This window comes from Sminthopsis crassicaudata, chromosome 4, assembly GCF_048593235.1.
Source record: "Sminthopsis crassicaudata isolate SCR6 chromosome 4, ASM4859323v1, whole genome shotgun sequence".
Lineage (NCBI taxonomy): Eukaryota > Metazoa > Chordata > Mammalia > Dasyuromorphia > Dasyuridae > Sminthopsis > Sminthopsis crassicaudata.
This window is the reverse complement of record NC_133620.1, coordinates 133,978,222-133,996,711: the sequence shown is the minus strand read 5'-3', so window position 1 is coordinate 133,996,711 and position 18,490 is coordinate 133,978,222. Positions and strand designations below refer to the sequence as shown.

The window sequence follows — 18,490 nt, the reverse complement described above, 5'->3', positions numbered from 1 at the left end:
GCTGAAGTTTTGTCTCATCTCATAGACCAGAAGTTCCAAATCTGATGCTTTCTCAGTCTGGCTTAATTTCTTCCTTCAGAATTGTTTGTTTCACTTGCATGAAATTGGTTTTCTTCCACTACTTACTGTGTTTTAGAGGTTTCTGTAATTGCATTGTGGTGTGGCACTATAGATTTTGAAAAATAACATTGTGCCGGTACCTTGGAAATAAGCTGGGTTTTCTTGCATGTTTGTGGACAAACGCATGCTGGAATCAGCCCCTGTGGCTCTTTCTGCCATGACCTTGCTCTTTCCTGCTAAAAAGCGATGGTGTGCTTTTAATTTTTATTCACAGAGCAATTTTTATTTTAAGGGGGATATTTTGGCTCAGATTGGCTACATCGAAAGCCTCAACCAGTCGCCACCTTCATCTTCTACTCCTTCTCCTTCTTCTATAAATGAGGTAAAAGAACATCTTCAATGCAAGGGAAAGCTATAGTTTAACAGACAGCTTTCCCAAAATAAAGTGACTCTCCTTGGAAAGTACTTAAGCATTGCTATTTATGACATGTAGAAAGAGAGGATGCAGAATATCATAAAAGTTTTTTTTTTTTTCTTCATGTAGTTTGAGTATGGCCTCATGGAAACATACTTAGGGAAGGGAAAGAGGACACATTGTGTAAAAGTATTCTCAGCTGGGGATCTCTTAGATTTGGCAGTAGTGTCTTCAGATTGAAACCAACAACTCTCACAGTCATGTCAATATATTAAGCATAAGAAACTCAAACATATATTGATCATAATCAGGAATGGTTGCCCACAGACAGTTATTAAAATTGGTGTGTTCATCAAAAGGAGAATTCACTCAAAAAAATGATTCCTGTGCCTTAAGGATTCAACTTTTAACGACTTCTAATAGTAAATCTCAAATATACTATAGTCAAATAGAGAAGACATATCTGGAAGGGGAATGAACTAAGCCAAAGTTCATGAAATGGAGAAAATACGTGGGCTGAATGTTGTTTTTAGAACATTTCAAAGTGAGATGGCCCAGGAATGAAGAGACTTTTGCCCCAAGATCGTGAAAGGATCAAGTGGCTGAGCAGAGATTTGAACTCGGGTCCTGTGTCTCCAAGTTCCATTTTCTTCCCACCACACCATTTAGCTCCCTAATCCTTGCAGGAGTTCTTCTTGCTCTCTTATTAGAAGAACCAGACCTCCTGTCACCTGGCAGGGGTGGCCCTCTCTCAAGAGAAGAATAAATTAAGGTCTTTTTCTTAATTCTGCTTCTTCCTCCTCTGTTGCCCCTCTATCTTCTCTTTGGATTAATCCAGCGCTATTGCTGCAACTCCCATGTCTTTCACAGGGCAGCTGGATAGAGAATGGATAGAGTGCCGGCCTGGAATCAGAAAAACTTACTTCTGTGAGTTCAAATCCAGTCTCAGGCACTAGCTTAAATTGAGGTGGGTAGTGGAGCTCCTTTGGACTATGTGGGAAAAGAGACCATCACACACTACAATGCATTACTGGGAGGATCACAGATATTGGGGCAGGGCATTTATTTCTTACGTTTATATTTATTTATTTCTAGCGAAGAAATACAGGGAGGAATCAACCTCTGGTAGCATCTACCAGTTTGTCATTATTCTTGCAAACTAGTTTCCTTGCTGAAAAAATGCTATTAAAAGTTAAAGTGTCATTTGAAAATTTTATAGCATTTTAAAGTTATCATTTTAAAATTGTATTCTATGTTTTGATAACTGATCTCTCTTACACACACACAGCCCTCATCTTGACCTCCTCCCACACATTGTGTCTTTCTTCCTTACAGCTCTGATGACCATCATCTCATAGCCCTTCCAACTATTTCTTGGTCATTCTAACAGGACAAGTAAAATTAACATTCCAGGAATCATAAAATAGACTAATTTTATTTTTCTCCCTTCATCGAGTTTTCTCCCTTCCTTATAAAAATCATGGGAAGGGAGGCTTAAAAACTTGGGTATGCAAGCAGATTTTGATGTTTCATCTCTCAATTAAAAATATATTTCTTAAGATGTAGAATTAAGTTAGTTCTTCTAGAGATTAGTTATTTAGTTAGGATGTTTCCTCATGAAGTAAAAGGGAATGAGAACAAAATTTTATAAGCCTAATGTGATGTTTCTAACAACGAAAATCTGAGAGGCCAGGAAGTAGGGTTCCTTGAAATTGAATCAGCTGTAACATTTTCTTCCAAGTTAAAATATCAGAATTTTTTATTAAAGGACCTCTCTTGCCTAGTATTAGAACTGTTAGGATTTTTTAATGAGATAAGACTAATTTAAAAAAAAAAGATAACATAGTTGATGTTCTAATTTCATACCAACTTACCTTTCCTTCTCTTCCTTTTGTTTCCTTTTCTTTTCCTTTCCTTCTGTTTTCATTTTCCTGTCTTGCCATTTCCTGTCTGTATAAGATGGCCCAGGATAAGTGCTATGGGGTTACAGAGATTAATAATAAAGACACTTTCTCTGTTTTTACTGTAAAAACTAGTTCAGGCAAAAGGAGAAACTGGCCTAAATAGATCATCTCTAGTCCACTGAAACACTGGGGTTGGAGTCAAAAGCTCCCTGAGTTTAGAGGCCCAGCTCTGCATTAACTGGCTCTATGACTTTGAGCAAGTTGTTTAGCCTCTTTAGATCTCTTAATCCAATTCTCTCATGTTACAGATAAAGAGATTATACCTCTAAGGTCCTAACATCTTTAATGTTCAATGATTCATTACAGTTCACTTTCAAAATCCCCTTTGAAAGCTTTCTGTGTACAAGAGGTTATCCTCCTATTGAGTTGGAAGGGAAGGTGGACTGGACTTGCTAATAACATCCCTATGTATAAACTAGCAAGAAGTTTTCATGTGAGTTTTCTAAACTTCACTATGATGTTGTCTGGGACTGTCTAAGTATCTGTTTTCATGGAAACAAATGGTAGAGCTGTAAGGGCATCTAGTTCCATTCCATTTGTCTAAATAAACAAGGATACTATAAGGATCCAATAGCCAGAGAAGTTAAATTTCTTGCCCAAGTTTACAGAACTAACTCAATGATTCATTCACTTGGCAAATCTTTATTCAGCTACAAGATGCATACACTGTCAAGTATCCTTGTCCTCTAGCAAAAGGAAAACCTTTACTTCCCACATAAAGGAGTCATTCATCATGAAATTCTCAGCATCTGGGGTTTGACTACAAAATATAATGTTCTAAGTAATACATATAATGTTGTGGAATTAACAATTAGGAGATGTCAATAGGAGTATTATCTTTGGATGAATTTATTAAAGAAAACCATTTTTCTGTTGGGAATATTTTCTTTTCTAACCTCTTGCCACCACCACGGTTTTGAGTGGATTTGTGAATTATTAAACTAGATGTGGGAAAGAAGACTGTTCATTACTAACACATTCCTTCTACTCTGGGGATCATTCATAAGTAACTCATTATGAATGGAAGCTGTTTAAAGTAGATAATTGCTCATTAAGAGGCCTCAAAAATTAAAAAACAAAGATTTTGTGTCAAAAGTCACTTCAAGATAATGTAGCAAGAATATTAATCTACCACTTTTATGTTCAAAAGGAAAAGGCTAATGGGAATTTTAATAGGAGTCTACTTTAAATGAATTTGGAGTCAGCAAATTTGAAATAAGCTACTATTTGTGTACAGATCTAGAGAAGCTGGATCTATAAATGTTACATTATCTAAAAGAAAGGAGCCCCAGTTGTCCTTTATAAATACGATGGAAATGCAATCATTGTTCTATTGCAATTAACATTTTAAAATGTTTTACAGTGGCTAATTAGTTGAAAAGCCCTTTTCAAATGTGTTAGTTACAATCTTGCCCAGTTCTTTGGGTTCAAGAAACTAAGATGTGAATTATTAAAGTCATTTTCTCAAGAATAAACACAAAGCTGATATATCCAGACTTAGATCAAATCTTTACTAATGGTACAAAGATTGGCTACAGTCATTGCCTATGGCAGATGGTAGACTTTTATCAATAAATATAATCCATTCTATGCTAAATGGATATATGTGTGAGCACATGTGTTCATTGCCCTTTGGGTGACATTCTTAGTAATTTGGTTTCATTGATTAACTTTTACATAGCTCATAGACACACAAGAACAGTCAACCATGTAGTTACTAAATTAGGATTTTTAAAGCCTCACATTGTCTTCTCAGCTAGATTCTTAGGAAGAAAAGGGGTTGGGGGGGGGAAATTGATTGCTTATTGCCTTTTTTTAAAAAAAGGTTCATTGATGCTCTTTTTTTTTAATATACCTTTACAATTTCTGAGACCCCTCTTCTTTTCCTTTCTCTTCCTCTCCCCCTCCCCAATTTAAAACTAAAACTAAAAACCTCAGAGATTATTTGGTCTAAACCTTTGTTAAATGAGAAGACTTGAACCTCCATCTTCACATTCCAAAACTAGCTCTAAGAAGAGAATTGTGTTTCATGTTTCTGTTCCAAATGGTCATAATAAAATCCTCTGGAATTTTTCTTTTTCTTTTTTAAGGATTAATAGGATTCACATTCGATAGAGGCAGGGTAGCCAGATGGCACAATGATTAGAGCTTGGAATTGGGAGTCTCATCTTCATGAGTTCAAATCTGACCTCAGACAATATAAGCTATCTTTTACCCTCTGCAAGTTACTTAACAACACTTTGCTTCAGTTTTCTCATCTGTAAAATGAGCTGAAGAAGAAAATGGCAAATTACTGTGTTATCTTTGCCAAGAAAATCCAAATGGGTGGTTGCAAAAAGTTGGAAATACAGCAATAATGCTAAATTTAGGATTACTTTTCTGTGGTGACCAATAGAGCCTGCATCTGGGACAGTTTTAACACCCTAATCAAGACCTTTTGCCAGTCCTTGAAAGCTTCTGATCCTTCCTTTTCATGTGACCACAGTCACTGTAAATGGAAACCAAGAAAGGGTTATGGTCCTTTCAACATATGTTTTGTGTTTTTTTTGTTTGTTTGTTTGTTTGTTTTTGTTTTTGTTTTTTTGTAGTGACAGCAGCTACTGTATTTATTTATCTATTAACCAAAGATCCTTGGTTCATCCTGACCAGTATAGAACCCAAACCTTGTAATCTTTATTTTGAGTTCTGCCTCAAGTTCACAAGGGCTAAATGCCTTGGTAGTAGGCATATATCAGAGATAACGTTTGCACCTGGGCATCTTCTATTCTTGATATATCTCAGTACATTATACATTGAATCCTATTATATAATAAAAATTGAAGTATATATCAATCAAATAATGCAATAGAATAATTACATAACATTTAAATTAAATTTTTTTGGTGTCTCTAGGAAACAGGTCATGTAGAAAAGGGAAGGAGCCAAAGTGGGTAAATAAGTCAACAGCCAAAGGCCTCTAGGAAAGGGGTGAGTTAGGCAGGGGGAGTTCCAAGGCCCTGAGTTGAGGAGAAAATGGTATCTTAATGGCCAGGAAGTAGCCCAACAATGTACTTACTGCTTCCTTTAAGTGCCATAACTAATAACACAAATGTCATTGCTACAACCTTAATGACCAGTATGAACTACTATAAATTTAAATAAATGTAAGTCAAAAACTATCTGTATTAGTTTGAGTGCCCTCACAGAGAGAAAGACTAAGCTTTTCTAGATGCAGACGAGAACACAAAGAGAAAGGGGTTGTTCCTCCCCAGGGATCTTAGTCCATTTGTGATGACATAGACACATGATAACTGACTAACAATATATGGTTGTAAGTGATTAAAAGGAATGATTCTGGAAGGTAGAGCATCCTGCTGAAGATATATTTATATCCTTGTTAGAGTATTTCCTGGCTTTCCCCTTCTTTTCCTACTTCTACCCCCAAGAATTAGATTAGTTCAGGGGATATATCAGGGTTAATTTTTACCAGATTGTTCCTTGATACCACTACTAGCTAATTTTTCCTTTCCTTCACTTATTGCCCCCCCCCCCCCCCCCCGAGGCTGGAGTTAAGTGACTTGCCCAGGGTCACACAGCTAGGAAGTGTTAAGTGTCTGAGATCAGATTTGAACTGGGGTCCTCCTGAATTCAGAACTGGTGCTCTATTCACTGCGCCACCTAGCTGCCCCTCCTTCACTTATTGTTATAGAAAGTAATAAGCTTATTGGGAGAGGTGTAAAGTCCTTTGAGAGCTCTCAGGAGGAAAGAAAGGAGATCTATTATTTGGATGAAAGTGAGACATCTTAAGAGGAATCAAGAATAGCTTCAAGGAGGGAAGATAGCACTTATTCTGAGCATTGAAAGGAGAGGGTTTCAGCAAACATTGGGGACATTTGGTGGTTCCCAGAGTGGATTTTATTCAGTTTTACCAAACCTGGGGGCTTTGTTTCTTTATTTAAGTATAGCTTGCTCCACTCCTAAATGAGCCATGGTTTGTTAGACCTTTAGCTTCATATCTCTGCTGTTAAATGCTTAGCCAATTTTTGGAAACCTATTATCAGATAAGTATCTCCCCCTGAGCTCATGTGAATGATGTCTTTCTATTATTAATATTTAATTTACAATAAAACCACTGGAGATTTTGTTAAAAGGTAGTTAGGATTGCTTTGGGAGAAGGGGGTGGGGTTGAAGCATACCTAAAAATATTGAAGTAAAATTGTATATTCAAATGTAAAATTTTGTCCTTAAGAAAAGAAAAACATAGGCATCAGGTTTGCTATTTTTTAAATGTCCACCTGAATACATTTAGTGTAAAACCATACATTCAAATGTAAATTTTTATCATTTAAAAAATAGAAATCTGATATTAGTTCTCCATTTCTATATGATTGAAATACAAAAGAGTAATCCCAGCAACCTTGAGTGGGTTAGACATCAGCTCCAGCCAGAATTTTTTTTTTTTAGCCTTCTCTTTTTAAATTAAAAGTTAATGTCTTTATGATTTTTTCACTCCCACTTTGTGTGTTCAAATGCCATACCTGCTACATTTTGGTCTTCAGAGTTTTCCACCTGGAGTCGTAAACATTCCTTTTCTTTCCTTCCCCTTTACAATGTAGGTGAATAGTGCTAATGACGCTTGGTCAAACTGGAATGCTGGTAAATCTGGGAACTGGGAAAGCACAGATGGCTGGGGAACTAAACCAGAAGGTGCCTCCGCTCAGAAAAACACTTCCAACAACTGGGATGCCGCCTTTGGTCATCCACAGGCCTACCACGGACCAGGTGAGAGAAGGCTCTCTGAGCCTTAAAGGAACCTGTCATTCACGTTACACAGAAATGTTTATGAATGTGAAACTGTCACTTGTGATTATTTTACTGGGTCTATAAGCCATTTTTTTGTTCTGCTTTCACCAGATGTTGGTGGTTGACATTCTTTTCAAAGTGCAGATAGATAAACGTCAGTTATCCTCAAAGGGCTCCTCTCTCTTGTGACACCCGAGAATGTCGCCTCTCCTTTACTGCTGATTTGGGCCCAGCACTCACACTAGGACCGCAGCAAAAATGGGCTCAGGCGCGTTTGTGGCTTGTCCCTCCTTGGCTCTGGCTTGGCGTGCTTTGTGCCTGGCTTAGCAGAGGGAACTGAAAACTGGCCCTAAGCAGATGTGCTTGGGTCTTGGGTACACATGCAGGCAGCCTTAAAGCAGAAACGCTGTGGATGAGAAGGCCACAAAATCCAGGCTGGTGGCTGTGGAAACTCGTACTCTGGGAGAGTTCTCTGCTGGGTTCTTCTGCCTTTGCGTCTCTAAATCTTAGTTTCCTTGTAGAAAGGCAGAGGGCTTAGACCCATCCCACCCCTACCCACCCCTGCCCAGCCTCCCAGACTGGCTGGGTCAGGGCAGAGACCGAACTCTGACATTAGAGAGGGGGCTGTGGCCACAACTGCCGGTTCCCTAGAACTCTTAGCAGCAGAAGTCACTGAGTAAACCTCCATAAGGGCCGGGATCTCCCCTCCTCAGCCTGCCTGAGAGGCCCCTTGCTAGTCAAGGACAGAAAAAGCTCTTGTTCACGCCCTCCCTGAGAGCTTTGGACCTCACTGACCCCACAAGCTTTGATGCTCCGGGCTAACTTCCCCAGAGTCACACCAGGCCTGTGAGCAGGGGCCCTTACCTCAACAGCCTGGGGTAGGGCCACAGAACCAGAACTTGGATAGCACCTGCTGGGAGCCTGGCTCTGCTCAGCCCTTTACAAACCCTGTCTCATGAAACCCTGATGGCAGCCCTGAGAGGGAGCTTCCATCATCCCCATTTGATACAGGGAGGAGCCGACACCTCTAAAACCTATGTGACCTCCCTACCTTGGCTCATTATCCCAAGTCTCTTCAGTCAGTGGTGGTCGCAGGTCTCCCCTCAGGCTCCCTCCTCTAGAAGAAGACACCCGACTGAGCAGAGCACAGGTACTCTGACCTTCTCTGGGCCCAGCCCTCCATGCAGGGATTCATGAGTAGCATCAAGCTAAGTTGAACGTTGTGGTTTGTGGGCACAGGGGCTTGAGACCAGACTGGGAGGCCTTGGGTCAGGTCCCATCCCTGGTGCTGACACCACAGCCTCTAGGAGCCAAGGAAGGAGAGAGCCAGGCTGCAGTGAGACCACGAGCTTGGAAAGATCTGACCCTTTCTCAGCATTCTGGTGCTCCATTTCCTTGTAGTGGTTCTTGGCCCTGGCCCTGGACAGGGGGGAGGATGATCTCTTTCCTTTCTCTTTTGTTTCTGCAGCTGCTGCCGGGGATGATGATGACTGGGACGAAGACTGGGACGACCCCAAATCGTCACCTCCTACTTACTTCAAGGACGTTGAGACTTCTGAGGCCGGAGGGGCCCATCGAGGCAATGCTAGGGCTGGTGGGGCTTCCATGAAGATTCCCCTTAACAAGTAAAGTTAAAAAATCTTCACTCTTTCCCTGTTGAATGTTAGCTTGGAAGTTTTTAGCCTCTAACAGTGTGTCAGCCTTCACTTTGTAGGGCATGCTGTTAGAGAGGCAGCCTGGTGTACAGAGCACTGCGTCTGCAGTCAGAAAGAGCCAGGTTTGAATTCTCCCTCACATATTAGCTGAGTAACCCAGGAGAGCCGGTTACCCTCTGAATTCCATCTCCTTCTCGGGAGAGCAAGGAAATTAGGGACTGTAGGGTCCCTTCAGGCTGAGTCTTACCGAATCACTAGAATATTAAGAGATATATCAAGCTTTTCCTCATGATGTCAGATGAAGAAACTACATAGCGCATCAGGCTCAATTCCTCTTTTGTTTTCTTCCATTTTACCGACATTTTTAAAAGTAAATCATCAGCAAGACTTGCTCAATGGAGGCAAAACAACTGAAGGCAAATTTGACTTATGGAAGCAGCCAAATGTCACTTAGAGAAGGGTGGGTCGGTAAAGTGGGTAACAGAGCTAAATGATACTCCTTTGGTCAAAAATGAAAATATCAGGGAAGGAGACTGATTTCTTTTGTGGTTGCTTCTGAAGCGGACAGTTCCAAAGAAGAGGCTTTCCAAAGATATTTTGAATAATGGCATTATCTTTGGAGTATCTTAATTATACTCCATACCATTTCCAAATGTCAGTTTTAAGAACACTTGTTGAAAGGTATGAATCCTTGAATGCTTGTATAAATAAAATGATCGCTCTCATTTCCTATTACACTTCCATGAGACCAATTCAAAACTTCTAGAAGTTCTATCATGTAACCTGAATAAAATTTTCCAAGTTGTCCTATTGTCCTTTACTGGATTATAGAATTGTATAGATTTAAGATAAACAGTGTCCCTGCAAATATAGCACCCTCTGGAATGAAACCATTTTCTTAGTAGCTGCAGCTTGATTAAATGACTAATTGGCCAGTGAGCAATCTGATTAGACGAGGTTTCACTTACCACTGTTTCTAGTGCGTGCATTTGAAAGACAGAACAAGGTGAAAAATGTTTCTAAAAAAGCAAACAGGAATGGGAGGATTTAAATTCTTATAAGGAGAGATCGGGGAACTCAATAGCATTTATTTCTGTGATTAGATTTCCTGGATTTGCAAAACCTGGAATGGAACAGTACTTATTGGCAAAGCAGCTAGCAAAACCCAAAGAGAAAATTTCCATCATTGTAAGTTTTTGTTTATTATTTTATGGTTTTTTTTCCCCTAAATAATTTGCTTTAACAATAACTTAAGTATTGAGAGAATTATGTTTCCTTTGTGAAAGGTCCAAGATGTACATACTCTAAATAACTGACATCCTTAATAATTTAAGAATGCTAGAGATAATTAGGATTATTGGTGCTTTCATCTGTATTGTTTAGAATTTTTTTCTTTTAAAGTAATATACACACATCTTGTAAGTAGAAGAGTATCATAACTAGAGCACTTTGGAAAATCCTTTTTATTAAACCTTTAAGATGGGTTGATAAGCTTAATTTTTATGCTTGAGTTTATAGTCTAGAAAAATAAACATGCAGTATGAGAGCACAATACCACTGTCTAATAGTAATCTGGTTTTTTACCATTAAGCCATCTGTAACATGAAGATAAGGAATGAACAAATTAAAAAACTAGTATTTAAAGATACCATCGAGGATATTAGTTTGAGAAGGATTGTGCGCTTCATTTAATGTTTACATAACCCACAAAAAAACCATTAATTTCATCTACAAATTATGATGACAGATAAAAATGCCATCCAGCTCAAGACATCTCAACTTTGTGTCCCAAAATAAATATATTTCAGGAATGTGATTTATGCTGTCCCTGATCACCTATCCTATATTGGTATGATTACTGCAGAAGCCCATATCACAATAATCACAAGCCGCAAATGAAGCTAGAGAACACCCTTCATCTATTTCATCCTATATCACAAGATCTTGGTGAAAGAGGAAAAGTTAAAGAAAATATTCTTCATTACTCGTACCCATAATCGTTTGATAAGTTTTGAGATTCTGCACAACTAATGAAGATAAACTTAGAAAATTTAAAACTTTTTAAATTAAACTTAAGTGGAATTTGGAGTAAAAATGAATTTATATTTATAAATAAAACATTGAGTATGGTACGTAATGGAAAAAAAAATCTGACCCAAGATGTGTACGCATCTCCATGAGTTTTTTATTTGAACAGAGTTTCTTGTCCTGAAAAGAAAATCTTTAATCATTGACTGACTATTCTAGGTAGCATCTCTATGCTTCTGTAATGAAAATAATTATTTATTTTGCCTGCAGGTTGGAGATTATGGTCCAATGTGGGTTTATCCCACCTCCACCTTTGACTGTGTTGTAGCAGATCCCAGGAAAGGCTCCAAGATGTATGGTCTGAAAAGTTACATCGAGTATCAGTTGACAGCCACTGTAAGTGCCTTAGACGCCTGTGTGCAGGTTCATCATTCCAACTCTTTGTATACGTAGTAATACTCTTTATTTTCTCTTTGCTTATTTTACAGAACACTAATCGATCTGTCAACCACAGGTATAAGCACTTTGACTGGCTCTATGAGCGTCTTCTGGTTAAGTTTGGGTCAGCCATTCCAATCCCTTCTCTCCCAGACAAGCAAGTTACAGGTGAGTGGGTTGCAGATCTGAGCCCAGCAATTGTAGAATGGCTTAGATAAAGGAGGATTGATGCTGCTGTATAACCTTATCCCTGGATGCTTTGAAAAAGGCACAGTAGGTGAATCACAGAATGCCCATAGCAGCTAACTGGTGCCGTTGTGCATAATAAAGGGAAGTCAGGAATCCTGCCTCAGAAGCAGGAGTCTCCAGACAAGTCACCTGACTTCTGTTTGACTCTCCACTTAACTGCAAAATGGGAATAATAATGTCATCTCCCTTCCAAGGTTATTGTAAGGATAAAATAAAATGATAATTGTAAAATAGCATACTGACTGACATATAGCAAATATCATATAAATCTTAACTGTTATCATTGTTTTTATTGGTGTTGTTACTGTTATCATCATCATCGTTATTGTTATTCCAAATAGAGATATCATTTGAATTTTCCCTACTATTGTGATATAGTAGTACAACATAATTATAGTAGCCTCCAATCTGGAGAAGCAGAATCTGTGATTTGGAAGAAATTATTAAGGGGAAACTTACTATCATCATTACTGGTTTTATTTTAAAGCTTCCTGGAAGCTCAGAGATTCTCTTCTGATCTTTCTCAAATGCTTTAAAGGAGTTTTAGTGAAGCAAAAATATATACATATCTTTAAAAATGCAGAGGCCAGCAGATGACTTAATGTTAATGTGTGTATGAAGTTGTTTTTACAGTTCTGTAGCTTTTATTATGTGATCCTATTGCTATCACCCTTAAAAAAGGAGATAATAAAATTAATTCACATTTACCAAGGGATTTAAGGTTAACAGCACTTTTCTCTAATTGCCTGGTAAGGTAGATAGAGAGGTAGGACGATAATTTATTAGTCCATTTTATGGATAAGGAAATTAAGTTCTAGAGAAGTCAGATGACCCATCTGTGCTTACAAAGCACTAACTGACAGGCTAGATTTAAATCTACATGCCGTGGTCTGTGCACAACATGAGATCCTCTCGACAAAAGAGAAGGGGAAGTGGCGGGGATTGAAAGGGAGTTCAGTAACTCAAAAAGGTATTCTTTAAATTTTTAAATTATGTATCTTTAATTTTGTAAAAAGGTATTCTTTAAATTTTTAAATTTATGTATCTTTAATTTTGTACTTTTAGAAAATAATGGCTCTCTCTAAAATAGTAATAGTTGTGCCCCACTTTGAAGAACATATTTTAGTTTTTCAGTCTAATTTTTTAATTGAAACTTTTATTCTTTATCTCACACACAAAGCCCACCTTAACTTTTTTTTTTAACCATTTTATATATTTAAGTTGATTTCATTTTAATACATAGATTTGTTTGAATTCCTTTGATTGTTCTGGAGAACTCCATCTCACATACACACAAGTAAAAAGATTTACTGAGCTAACTTATGTATAGGGTGAGTTTTTTAATATAATTCTGGATTTATCAGGAATCATTTACTTAAAATAGAAGTTATTTCATGCACAGTGAATGATGTTTTTAAAGCAGGGTGGGCTCCTTCATCCCAGCCCTCCTAATGCGGGCTCCTTCATCCCAGCCCTCCTAATGCTGTTACTCAGTTGTGGGGTTTTTTTAAAGCAGGCAGCCAGGCAGCAGTATGCCACTTGAAAGCAAGAGTCCATCTCTCTAAAGAAAAATGGGCATTGATTCACTGACCGGGATACATGCCGAGGAAACTGAAAAGCCCGGAAGTGACTTTCTCTTCCCTCTCCACCCCTGTTAGCTTCCTGCCCCGAATCCCCCTAGCATTATTATATGAAAATGCTGTTATCATTTAAATACTTGAACACACAATTGATGGCAAGAAAGATGATGAAGTGGCATTTCTGTACATTTCAGAATGAATCCATGAAGAATTCAACTGATACTGATTGTAAATTAATTTTTTGCTTGTTTTGAGATTGAGTTCTTTTATAAGACATTATAAATAAAGCATTTTTGTTCCTTGGTTGTGCCAAGTGTTCATTTGTTTTATGAGATGATTAAATGAGACTCTTTGAAAATAGGATGAACTCTGTAGAGTCTTATTTTAAAATGCTATGGGACAAAGAGCTATGTCATAGTTGAGACATACTCTTCCAGGAAAATGAGTTGTGAGTAGGACAATTTTTTGTTACAAAATAAGATATTAATCTTCTGCTAATGATTAGATAAATTGATTATTTCTTTAGTGCTTTCTATCCTAATGTGGAACTTGATGCAACATGACTCCATGTTGAACTCCAAAGTTGATTATTTAAAACCTTAAAGAAAGTAATATTTCTTCCTTAAATATCTCTGCAAGGTAAATACTCTTGCTGTTATTTAAGCAGTTTTGTTTTGCTTTTGTGAGGTTTACACTGACCCGGCACTATTTTTTGGATTCCCTCCACAAGGAGATGAAGGATGTCATGAAATGTTTTGTACAGGCTACTAAGAGAAGGTACATAGACATTGTTGCATTTAAGTGTATAACTCATAATCTGGTGGCATGAATCTCAAAGCGTTTAACATTTAAAAGGAGCCCTCTTGACATCAAGAAATCTTAAGGTGCCTTTTTTTTTTTTTTTTTTAAATGCTTTGAGCTATATTTTCAAAGCAAAATTAAAAGCTGCCATTTTGTTTTTGTTTCTTTAGAGACAAGAATGTTGGTTAATAAAAGTATTTTATGTCACTTGGGGGGAAATTTTTTTTTTAATTTCAAAATGTCCAAGAAATTCATAACAGTTTTTCCTTATGCTTGACAGCAAGAGGAAAAAAATTCTTTAGACTGAAGAATTTGGACTAAAAATGAACGTTGCTTATTTTTTCCCTCCAGTTGATTTTTTCAAAAAGAATTTTAATAGGTAAATGGTGACTTGAATAAATAATGGCTAAATATAAAGGGCCTTTTACAAAGCATTTTACATTACTTATCTCATTTGAGCTTTATAACAATGTTACTACAAGTTATGTTATGGAAGTGTTGCTAGAAGTGTTGTGGAAAATGTTTTAAAACATTTTGTCATTGAGGAAACAGCTCAAGAGGAAATCAGATTGTAAAGAATACATGAAATGCCAATATCTCAGATAGGAAAATATCACAGAACTGTCCAAAATCATTGTGTCATTTACTAGCAAAGCCCCAGCATATGTAATAATCTAGAGATGAAGTTGCTATTAACCATTTAAGTTCCTGCCATATAATAAATATTCAGTTGTATAAAATGTAGTGGCAGACATATTTCCCTTCTATGTGGATTTCTGTCTTCTGTTTAAATGATTTTTTTAAAAAAAATATGTCTTGATTTTCACTTTTTTTTTTTTTTTCCCCTTTTGATACCACAAAAAATTTCATCATCCCCTTGGTATTTTGGTGAAAAGTCATCTGTTTTAAGCATTCTGTTTTGGTGTCTTCATTCACAAATTCTAAGGAAATATTTCCCAGTAGTGCATTTGTTCCATAATTAGGCATCTTTAGTTTTCAAAGAAATTTCTAAAAGACAAAAGGAGAAAAATGGTGCATTTCTGCATTGGTTCTTATGGTGTTTGCATAATTCTTCTGTTTATAGAAAATGAAATCATGCAGCATTTTTTTCTACAAATTTCAAATTTGTTTTCTATTTCTGTAACTTGTATTTCTTTTTACTTCTTTTAGAGTGTGTGTTTGTGTGTGAAGTCATTTCTTGCTTGCCGTAAAAGTAAATATATCCAGAAACTGGTAGAATGTTTATGGCAAGCAAAGTGTTCCATTAGATTCGATTATAGTTGAGTTTTAGCTAGCTGAATGTTTTGAAAGTCCTTTAAGAAAATAGCACTCTGACTGTGATTATTGATTCTGTCAGTTACAAGTTGGCATGTGTGTTCCTGAATGCATTAGTGTTAGCAAATGCTTTCCATTTTAAAAAACTACAGAAAAGGGCCTTTCCCATTTTTCCCCCAGGGGGGACTTTAAATCCTTAGTTAGTAGTTCACATGTGAGGGGGGTTGGGTTTTTTTTTTTCCTTATAGATTATTTTTTGCTTTTTATTAACCAGCTATATAAATGGAGTTCCTAATAACTGATAGTACCTTGGGGCAAAAGTGCATGATTAATCCCAATGTGACTCTTGCAGGTCGTTTTGAAGAAGAGTTTATAAAGATGCGAATGGAAAGACTTCAGGCATGGATGACTAGAATGTGTCGTCATCCTGTCATCTCTGAAAGCGAAGTTTTCCAGCAATTCTTGAATTTCCGGGATGAAAAGGTAGGAAATTACTTCTTTACAGCTTTTCAGATACTGAATGGCCAAATTCAACAGCAACCAAAAAGCCACAATTTTAATATTTGTTTTTATTCAGTGCAACCTGGGAACTTGTCCTCCTGATCATCTTTTTAAACAAAAAAGGAAATCCACAAGAACTTGTAGCAGGAGGGAGGAATTAGTTGTCATAAAGCAGAAATGGAAGATTAGTATCTTCCTTGGGGTTTTTAAAAATAGGCCAGGTTCTTAACAGTTTTGGAGTTGTTTAAAAAGAAAAAAGTGTTTCCTTTTTCATGCCTTTTGACCTAGTAATCTCACTAATGATCATTTATCTCAAGCAAGTCAAAGACAAAAGCATTTTTCTCTTCTTTCTACTCTTTCATTCTACTTTTCTAAATAACTAGTGAGATCATATATATAATTCCTATAACATATATGTAGATAATAACACGTGTGTGTGTGTGTGTGAGAGAGAGAGAGAGAGAGATCGATCTATATATATAATTATCAACCAGAACTGGTAACTAATTACTCAGTTTAACTTTATAGTAATGGATTTTAAATTTGATCCTATTACAAATAAAATATACTTTTTACGCTTCTTTTGGTAGTAAAAAACTGGAAGTAAAATGATTGCCCACTAGCTAATGAATAGCTAAAGTGGTATATGATAGAATGAACAAATAAAAATCTGTTTTTAAATATTTCTTGCATTTCCAAGCATATTCTAAAAAAAAAAATTCAGAGAATGCAAATAGAAAAGCAAAACAATCTTTGCTTTCAAGAATTTCATTTTCTATAAGGGAAACTTGAAGGATTTACCTACAAGGTAGATAGCAGTACTTAATGGTGGTCATCCTTACAGTAAGTGGTAAGACCATCCATTCTATTCAGGAATGAAATATTATTTTGCAATAATAAATGACAAAAATGAGAAATTCAGAGAAATATGAAATTAGTATAAATGGAGCATAGCCAGAATAATAATAGACCTGTTACTATGCATTTACTATGCAATAGTATAAAATTAAAAACCACTTAAAAAAAAAAAAAAAAGGTGTACACTTGAGTAATTATGATAGCAATATGAATCCCAGAGAACTTAGGCAAAAACTTTATGTTATAGGTTTTCAGGAGTAGGCAGTTTTACCAGTTGTTTTGGCTCAACTCTTTACCGGGAGGGAGAGGTAGGTTCCAAGGTTGGGAATTGTGGGAAGTGGGATTGATGAATACAAATAAAAACGTATCGATAAGTCTTTCAAAGAACAAAAGTGTGAGTTTTATCATAAGCAACAAAAAATGGATGAAATATATACATATATCCTATAAAATGATTCAAGTTATCTTGTTCTTTTTAGAATTTAATTGCAGAAATTACAGTAGCAGAAAGCCTCCTTGATTCCATTTTGGTCCCAGTATTCCAACAGACTTCCTAAAATGGCATTTCTTGTTAAGTGAATACTTGATTACAATAAATAATTATGAAGCCAACTTAAGTACACCATCTTCTCTCATCGTTTGTGTATGTGTGCATGCTTTGAGGAAATGAGAAGACAATGGGATCCTTCACACTCGTGTGTGTTTACATATTATGAGTGTTGTCTGCAAGATTACTATTGAACATCTTAATGGTGTACTTAAAGCAGTGGGATGATGTGTGGCTTGTAAACCTTGATCTCAGGATTTTACAGCTGTACCATGTAGAATCATATTTAGAACTGGAAAGGGCCATGAGGAGGAGGGGCAGCCTGGCTACATGGAGGGGGTGCTGGGCTTGGGAACAGGACTTGAGTACAGGGGTTCTCTGCCACTGCCTGAGAGGCCCAGAGGTTAGAACTTAGCAGCTGTCTCAGCCTGCACACAGTGCACAGGATGGCAGACGCACAAGTGTTCTCCAAGGCTGCCCCATGCAGTACTCCTCTCTGCAGCCTCTGGAAAGCACGTGTCCCATCTCAGCCTGAACCCCCAGGAGAGTGAGCTCAGGATCCTAGTCCAGCTTTGAGCACCTCTGAGATTCATGGGGATTTCTTGTTCACTCTAGGGCCTCTCCAGCCTATCTCTACTCAGTCATCTTCTAATTTAGCAAGATGCCAGTTGCAAAGCTGGGCAGCGAGGTGGCTCAGTGGTCAGCTTCCTGAGATTAAATCTGGCCCCAATTATTTGCCAGCTGTGCAACCCTAAGCACATCACTCAGGCCTGTCTGCATCAGTTTCCTCATCTGTAAAAGAAGCCACAAAAGGAAATGGTGAACCAGTCTAGTATCTCTGCCCAGAAAATCCCGAGAGGGGTAACCACGAGTTGGGAATGGCTGAACAAAAGCCACAGCTGCTCAGCTTTAGAACTAAAAGTCATCCTGTAGCAGAGTCCTAGGTGTTCCCCACCCCCACTTAGCATTGGCTCATTTATCTGCGGCCTTTAGGAGATTGCTCCGGCAATGCAGAGATCCAGGTACGCTGCGTCTCCATGCCAGTCCGTGAACTCGATGGGCACCAGAAGCAGTTCTGAGCCCAAGGATAGTCAGTGCTGCTAGCTTGGTATCGATACATCCCCCTGAGGTTTGCCTGATACTTCTCAAACATGATCTCGTTTTATTCTCCCCACAACTCTGGCTGTCAGGGCTCTCGTCTCCATGTCACAGATGGAAACTGAGGCAGACAGCAGTCAAGTGACTTGCCCAGGATCAACAGCTAATAAGTGTCTGGAGTTGGAAGTAACCTGAGGTCTTCCCCGACTCCAGCCCAGGCCTCTGTTCACTGCATCGCC

At 37.7% G+C, this 18,490-nt stretch overlaps 1 protein-coding gene across 1 annotated transcript in view; it reads left to right on the top strand.

The window, feature by feature from the left end:
• SNX9 (sorting nexin 9) overlaps window positions 1-18,490 on the top strand; it is a 114,454-nt gene that overhangs the window by 67,221 nt on the left and 28,743 nt on the right. Inside the window, exons 5-10 of the mRNA XM_074309436.1 lie at window positions 7,035-7,200; window positions 8,690-8,846; window positions 9,980-10,064; window positions 11,175-11,300; window positions 11,393-11,510; window positions 15,600-15,730. Of these exons, the coding sequence (XP_074165537.1) occupies window positions 7,035-7,200; window positions 8,690-8,846; window positions 9,980-10,064; window positions 11,175-11,300; window positions 11,393-11,510; window positions 15,600-15,730 (783 nt within the window). The remainder of the gene's footprint in view (window positions 1-7,034; window positions 7,201-8,689; window positions 8,847-9,979; window positions 10,065-11,174; window positions 11,301-11,392; window positions 11,511-15,599; window positions 15,731-18,490) is intronic.